Source organism: Phodopus roborovskii, unplaced genomic scaffold (genome assembly GCF_943737965.1).
Source record: "Phodopus roborovskii unplaced genomic scaffold, PHOROB, whole genome shotgun sequence".
NCBI classification, from domain to species: Eukaryota; Metazoa; Chordata; class Mammalia; order Rodentia; family Cricetidae; genus Phodopus; species Phodopus roborovskii.
In genome coordinates, this window is record NW_026126407.1 from 24,218,986 (window position 1) to 24,227,194 (window position 8,209).

The window sequence follows — 8,209 nt, forward strand, 5'->3', positions numbered from 1 at the left end:
GACTGTGGAAAATAGAGCTGGCCTAATTACCCAGTCAGCTGAGAGCTCAGGTACTTGGCCTGGCCACCATTTTCTAGCTGCAGTAACACATGGTATCTGAGCAGCATTGTAATTGAGCGTCCCAGTGGGAAATCACACTTCTTCCTAATTCCCAGATGTGAACCTTCTCAGGCTCCCAGAAATCCCCATCAGTATCTTCTTATATGCCAAAAGCTGGGTAAAGACTATTCACTTCCTCCAAGAGCTGGAGGGCACAGATGAATTGATGCAGATATCCAGAGACCAGGAGAGCCATTGTGGCTCCCACATTTGGAGTTAATGTTTAAGGATGAATTTTAGTTTTTTTTTTCTTTTTTTTTTTTTTTTTTTTTTTTTTCTTTCCTTTTTTTTTTTTTTTTTTTTTTTTTTTTTATTTTAAACAAGAAGTTTATTTAAACAACAAGACGCTTGACTTGAAGGGAAAACTATCTAGGATCATTTTGTTCAAGAGTAATTTACCCCTACTTAAGGCAGATTGCCCTACATGTAACAGCTACGTACAAAAAAAGTTATAAAATTGTCCTTGGTTTTACAATGATAAATGAAAAACATTAAAATTCTCCAATCGAACAAGGTATGCAAGGATTTTGTTGTTGGGTTCTTTTGTTAAAACATTGAGAGCAAAATAACTTACTGGAATATAAAGATAAGAGCTGAATGAGCATGCCACTATGGAGAAAGGGGGATATTTTCACAGAACCAGTACTCCCCCCCCCCAGACCATCTCCATCTGATGTCAATCAAAACACAACATTGGCTATTTAGTTTAAAAAGAAAAAAAAAAGCGCAATATGCTTGTGCACATACACCAGTTACTTTATGTACAATAAAGAAATGGGGACAGGGAAATGAAAGAATAGAGAAAACTATACTGTAGTAGTCAGGATGTGGCGGAACCAAATTGCGGCTTTCTAATTGCGAATGTATTCTTGGTCTATAACAAAATTCCGGAGTAAAGTAGCAGGTTCCCTTTTTAGTAGACACCTCCTGTTTGCTGCTGGAACACATCAATCGTATCTTCATCCTCCATTTCCAACTGTGCAGGTGTGTCTGTTTCATTGATTGGTTGTCCATCAAACCGGAATCTGATCTGCCTCATTGACAATCCCTGTCGTTCACAATAGGCTTTCATTAGTTTACTAAGTGGTGTATGCCTCTTAATCTTAAACTGCACCACAGAACCATCCTGCCCCGCCACCTTCAAATTAATATGATCGTTGTTCTCGGTCTTGACTCCTTCCTTGGGTTTCTCGTCGGCCATGGCGAGCGCCGGGGTCTCCTGAGCTGCCGCTTCACAAAAGAGGCACCGGGTCCGCACCGAGGGAGCACACGGGCAGCACCAGCAGCGGCAGAAGAACGAATTTTAGTTTTATCTCAGATTTCTCTCCTAGTGTCTCCCCATTCCTGGGGTCCCAATGTATTTTAATAAAAAGGACATGAGCAGCCATAGTCAGAAGCTACCCGTAGACTCTTCAGCTCTGTGGGGGGAAACCCAGCACAACAAGGAAGGCCACTGGCAGCCACTCACTGCCCCTTGCACACACAGTAAAGTACTTAGCTAACACCAGACTCCAGCTGAGGGCAATGCAGAGCAGGGAGCTCAGTCTTCATCACAGAATCCACCAGATGGAATGGACATCAAGAGAGGGGTCAGAGGAGCCAGATAGCGTGGAGAGTAGCACAAGAAGGCACTAGCTTGAAGTAGTTAAGGAGGTCCCAGGAGGGAATAATATGATTTTTTTAACCTTTGTGTTCATAACCTATCTACCTGAAACAGATAATACAAATGTAAATATTTTAAACTTTGAGGATAGCCACATTGGCTCTAGTCACATTGCAAAGCCATTTCGTTTAATAAATAAACGAACTGAGGCATCATTATCTCTGTGAATGAAGAGAGAAGGGAGCATACTGTAAATGCCATTCAGAGCCAAACACTCCATAAGCTGCTTGCTAGAAGTGAAGTCGGAAACCTGACACTTCCTATTCCTGTCCTATGGCCAATGAAGTCTGTCCCCTTGACTTCTGTTTTTTAGTCTGTCTTACTTCATGTGACAGAGTGTGCCATTGTCTCTAGGAGCCATCTCTCCTCTCTCCGTTCCAATAGTAGGGGATCCCTGGTTTTGTGACCACACAGGATGAGGTGACATTTCTTACCTTCTTTTTAGCTAGGGAGCACCTGAACAAAATTAGAAATGATGTGCAAACTTCCATGCTTGTCTGTGGAGACAACACAAATCTATTTCCATACATGCAATGTGCTTTCACTCTGCAGGCTAGAAGTGAGGGCCATGACATTCCTGGGAGCCTGATGGGAGATGTCATTCTGTATATGTTTCTCATACTGGTTAATAATAAAGCACTGTTGGCCAATAGGAAAGGAAGATAGGAGGGACTAGGAGACAAGGAGGAAATAGGAAGTAGTAAGGAGGAGTCAAGATGGAGAGTCTGGAGAGAGCAGGACGCCAGCCGCCTCCCCGGTAAGAGAAGGCCATGTGAAGATACATAGAAATGGGTTAATAATTAAAGGCAGAGCTAGCCGATAAGTAACAAGTAACCGGGCCAACAGTATTGTATCAAATACAGAGTCTCTGTGTGTTATTTGGGGCTGGTGGCATGGTAGCAGGACAAGACCGGGCAGCAGGCGGAAAAACCGTACTCGTTACAGATGGCGCCCAACGTGGCTAGTAAGAACTTACTTACACTTAAAATTTAATAGAAGCTTAAAAAAAGGGTTTTAGAAACAAAAGAACAGAGACAAGCAAGGTTTCTTGCTGCAGCATTTTTCTCAGTTGAACTCTTTGCTAGAGACAAGCAGATATTCGCGTGGCTCCTTTAAGGGAAGATTCCTTACTTTGAATAAGCAGGGAAAAAAACGCACAGCTTTTAAGAAACTCTGCTAACAATTTATTGGTGTGTATGAGAGATGGCAATGGCAGTGACCACATCTCCAAGCCGGCAGCATGCTTTCTGGGTGGCAACGCAGACCAAGGCGGTGAGCACAGCTCTCAGTGCTGGCCGTAAAAGTACCCGCCACCATCTTTGGTAAACTGCGGCAGAAACAAAGACTTTCATTTTAACAATGTTGTTGTTTAACAGATAAAGACTCATGGCCAGAAAAAGATAAAGATTTACAGTAAAGACAGATTCATATTAAGAAAAACCTCTAAAGGTTTACAGTGTGTTTTAAAATATACGTAGACATGAAAAAAAAATGGTTTTAAAGAGACAAAGAGGAACTGGGTGTTGTAGCACATGCCTTTAATCCCAGCACTCAGGAGACAGAGGCAAGCAGATCTCTGTGATTTGCAAAGTAAACCTGGTATGCAGAGTGAATTCCAGGACAGATAAGAGGTACATAGAGAAACCCTGTCTCAAAAAATAAAAAGTAAAAGAAACAGAGTAATAATAAAGCCACATAAAGATGAAAAGCTCAGAGAGAATCTGGTTACTGTATGCTATTGTGTTGTCTCTGCATTCTTTGACTACTGAGAAAATAACAACTGATAAAGGCAATGTTGCTGGCTTAATTCAATTTATATATTTTAAAAATGCTTTGACTCAAAAATTTAAGTCTAAGGACAAGTTACTTTGGAAAAGGATTTCTATTTTTGTTTCCACAGGAAATAAAAAGCTGTGGATTCCTTCCAGACTAATGTGGTTTGATCAAGCCAGGCCCCCTGAAACAGAGTTCCTGATGATCCTACATTCAAAACAGCTGAACAAAACAGCCTTGCAGACTACAGCCAAGATTTCTGCCTCTTCTCAGGATCCCCCATGACAGCGCCCCCTGTCAGCAGGAAGTAGTTTGGAAAGAACGACGCCCAAATTCCCAAATATTGTTTATAAATGTTTGTTTTCATTTAAATGGACTTGGTTATAAATGGTTAATGATCACAGCCAAATTCTTTTTAAAGGTATAAAGGGAATTATGGTATAGATATGAATACTTTGTTTTGGAATGGATTTTCATTTATTGATACAATTTAAGGTCAATTTTGTGATATATATATTTCTCCTCTTGTTTAAGTATTGTTTAGAAATGTAATGTATAATTCAATACAGATTATAGATAGTATCTATGATAGTCAGATATAGTTAAGTTAGTTAAGTTTTCTAGATATACAGAGATGTATTTGAGATAGATAGGCATTCTTCAAACCTTTCAAAGACCTACAGAATATGGCATTTAAAATGGATTAGGGTTTTCGTGACAGTGAGACATAATTGCTCTTGGCAATACCACCTGCACCAGAAAGGAAGATGGACATCGAAGAAATGCATTATGACGTTTGCTTCCAATATGGCAAGACTAGCCATTTGGACAAGATACTGCTCTTGTCTGGACTGTTTGACTTTGTGATGTATAAACTGGACATGCAGGACCCACAGGAAAGTGACTCCTGATTCAAGATGGACATTGCTACAGAGATCCTGCTTCATGGAAGAGTCTTCGAGACAGTATGCAGGACACAGAGAAAAGTGACTGACAAACTGCCAATAAAGAAGACAGTTTAAAGTTTTCTGCTTTACTGGAGAGTCTGTCAGACACACTATGGCCTATGGGCTGAAGATGGAAGATTACAGAAGAACTTCGGGTGACTGAAAAGGCAAGATGTCTCTGTCATTTCTAGAGTTTATATATTATCCTTCTGTGGTCTTTGAAGGAGTTGAAGACAGATAGTTATAGTTATAGTTTTCCTTAGTATTAAAGATAAGTTACTTTAGACACACAAAGATAGGATAGATGATGGAATATTTTCTTCAAATCTTGCTAAATGTTAATGGACTAAATAGTGTTAACTGTGATTATTTGATAACTGTTATGTGATATAATTTGCTATGTTAATGTTAAAACCCTTCATGTTATTTTAGACAGAAAAGAGGAGATGATGGGAGATGTCATTCTGTATATGTTTCTCATACTGGTTAATAATAAAGCACTGTTGGCCAATAGGAAAGGAAGATAGGAGGGACTAGGAGACAAGGAGGAAATAGGAAGTAGTAAGGAGGAGTCAAGATGGAGAGTCTGGAGAGAGCAGGACGCCAGCCACCTCCCCGGTAAGAGAAGGCCATGTGAAGATACATAGAAATGGGTTAATAATTAAAGGCAGAGCTAGCCGATAAGTAACAAGTAACCGGGCCAACAGTATTGTATCAAATACAGAGTCTCTGTGTGTTATTTGGGGCTGGTGGCATGGTAGCAGGACAAGACCGGGCAGCAGGCGGAAAAACCGTACTCGTTACAGGAGCCTGTGCTGAGGCCTCAGAACAATGTTCTCAGCTGCTCAACCCTGCCTCTAACTCCACAGGCAGCAAGAAGATGCTTTGGGGTTACCTGAACCACAGTGCTGGTGTCATTTGCCCCTAAAGAAGACATTCTGCCCAATCCCAGATGGCAATGAAATACAAACCTTACTATTCTTTGGATGTGTGTGTGTGTGTGTGTGTGTGTGTGTGTGTGTGTGTGTGTGTGCTTGTTTGTATGTGTGGTGCATGTATGTGGAGGTAGGAGGTTCATGCCAAGTGCCTCCCTCAATAGTTCTACATTTCACATAGTTGACCAAGTCTCTCACTTGAAGCCAGGGCTGACCAATTTCACTAGTTTAGCTAAACCAGCTTGCTTTGGTTTATCTAGCTTCCCCAGACCTGGGATTACAGGCATTTATAAGTTATATAAATGCTGGGGACCTGAACTCAGCCCAGGACCTCATTTAAAACTTCATGTAGAGTATGATACCTCTGTGAAGACAACATTGGAAAGAAACAGGGATATCAATTGTTGGAAGAGTATCAGTAGACATGGCAGGGGGGAGTTCTCTCCATAGTTCTCAAAGAGCCTGAGGTATAAAACTAATCACCTTTGTACCCACATACAAGAGAGGAGGAATAAAGGGTAACAGGTTTGCAGGGCTGCAGATAGGAACAAGTTTTAATACCACTGAAGGAAGAGATTTCTCACCATTAACCTACAGAGATTACAGAATATTCTGAGATATAATCAGTTTCTGGCCATGAGAGGGCAGTCGTGAGTTTCCTGAGCTGAGGGTACACAGCAAAACTTTTCAAGATAGTCTGATTCTCTTTCCTCGCAATACCCATGTTTCTTGCCATCTACAAACCAAGCCTTCCTTAGTTAAGTGGAGTTATTTTCATGTTTATTTAGTGTGATTATAAACAGTAGGAGGGAAAATATTCAGGAAAATCTAGGAGAGTTCTAGCTGACCCTATTTGACATGGTATTGAAGAAAGTTTATTCACTATCTGGGAAAGAGGATAGGTCCACCTAACAGCCCTGTAGGTCTGTGATTCAGATATACTAATTTCCCTCCAGCAACATGTGAACCTGACACTTAGTGAAAAGTGATGGCAAACACAGAAAGCTAGCCTTAGCCAGGCCCCACTCCACACAAGCCACATGTCTCATGGGTAACCGCTGCTCATTCAGCACTTGCCCCTGCACACCTGCAGAACATTTCAGAACTCTCTGGCATCCTCTTTGGATGTAGACTCTAAAGTTCAGCCTAGCCTGTCTCTCCAGGAAGATTCACTCAGTCCAAGCTGTGGAGAGAGGGGTGGGGTCTCTAAAAAACCAATGCAATCTGACAGAGAGGAATGACTAGCACCTGAAGGGTGAGGGGACCATGGCACCTACTCACGCCTAGATTGTTCCTTTCCACCTTCCAGGCTCAGATTCCTTGAACTAAAAACCTCGATTTAAGATAAGTTGAAGAACTTGTACAAGCCTAAAGCTACTGAAGTCTCGGTGTAGAAGTCAGGACATGCCTGGGGAAATCTGAATGCAAGCATTGCATAGACAGAGGATGTACAGTCATTTGAGCAGAAACAATAATTTCCACTATAGCATCAAAGCCATCACTGCATGTATTAGGGCCCTTCTTGGTGTAAATTATTTGTTTAAAATGATGGCTTTGATGTGACTTCTGCTTTGTATATAGACTGAGTCTTATTCCCCACACTCCTTTACTCTCCTATCCACCTCCCTCTCTCCAAAACCTCTTTCCCCAAACAGCCCCCTTATATTTTATGTATTTTTAAAACCTAGAACCCCCCTGAAAGAAAACATGCAATGTTTTGTCTTTTTGAGAACAGCTTAATTTAACAGAATCATCTCATTTCCATCCCTTTTCCTGAAAGTAACCCAATTCCACACCTCTTTATAGCCAAGGATACTCTAATGTGTATTGCTTTCATCACTTTTCTAGATACTGTGACAAAAAGCAACTTAAAGGGAAGAGTTTATTTTAGCTTACAGTTCAAAGTTGAGACAATCATGAAGAAGCACACAGCATCAAAAGCCTAAGACAGTTGATCGCATGCCCATTGAATCCACAGTGTTGCACAGAGAGCTTTGAATCCCCCAAGCCCTTTTAATTTAGTCTGGGATGCCAGCCCATAGAATGACATGCCCACATTTAGTGTGTGTCTTCCATCTCTATTAACCTGGCCCAGAAACTCACTCCCAGACATATTCAGAGCTTTGTCTCCTTGGTAATTCTAGATCCTGCCAAGTTTTCAATTTATACAAACCATCATAAGTCTGCATCTTGCCAATTTGAAGGGCAGGCACGCCACTTTAAAGCCACAATCTTTCACCCCTTAGCCCCATAGGCTTATTTCCTTTAACCATCGGTCTGTGAGTGGGCTCCTATGAAGGGTGTTGAGTTCTACCTGTTCTATTTGACATGTGAGCAGGAGGCAATTCACAGGCAACCAAGAGATGATCCCTGTTGGGCACTCAACTGATTGTTACTGCTACCCTGTCTCATGCACTCAGGTAGGCTCTGTGGAGCCACTTCCTAGGCGTTACACTTGCTCCCTCTCAAATGGTCACCAGTGGGTTTTGATTTGGGTTTAAAGGAACTGGATATGGAAATAAATTAAAATGGTTACTATTTGCCTGGCATTTTTGCCAGTGGCCTCTTATTTGAGAAAAGGGGTTTTGATTACAGTGTGTTCAACTATGTTAACAGAACACGATCTCTTCATGTTACATAACGGGGAGGGGATATATCAGATAAATGTCACATTCCCCAAGGTCTGTAGAGATACCACTATTGATGCAAAGCTTGGACTTTCTCCCCTAATTATGTGATCACTGTTTTGACAGATTAAGGAACCATGTCCCTGCTTTTACTATTTTATGTCC

General features: G+C 41.3%; 1 protein-coding gene across 1 annotated transcript; it reads right to left on the reverse strand.

Moving 5' to 3' along the window:
* Nucleotides 1–637: 637 nt before the first annotated feature.
* On the reverse strand, nucleotides 638–1,393 carry LOC127219264 (small ubiquitin-related modifier 2). The gene has a single exon (XM_051180643.1). It carries the CDS (start codon nucleotides 1,298–1,300, stop codon nucleotides 1,013–1,015), a length of 288 nt encoding a protein of 95 aa, XP_051036600.1. The 5' UTR covers nucleotides 1,301–1,393; the 3' UTR covers nucleotides 638–1,012.
* Nucleotides 1,394–8,209: the final 6,816 nt, after the last annotated feature.

What these genes read in the sequence shown, in the direction of transcription:
- LOC127219264 (XM_051180643.1), bottom strand. Translation starts at nt 1,300, where the DNA reads ATGGCCGACGAGAAACCCAAGGAAGGAGTCAAGACCGAGAACAACGAT.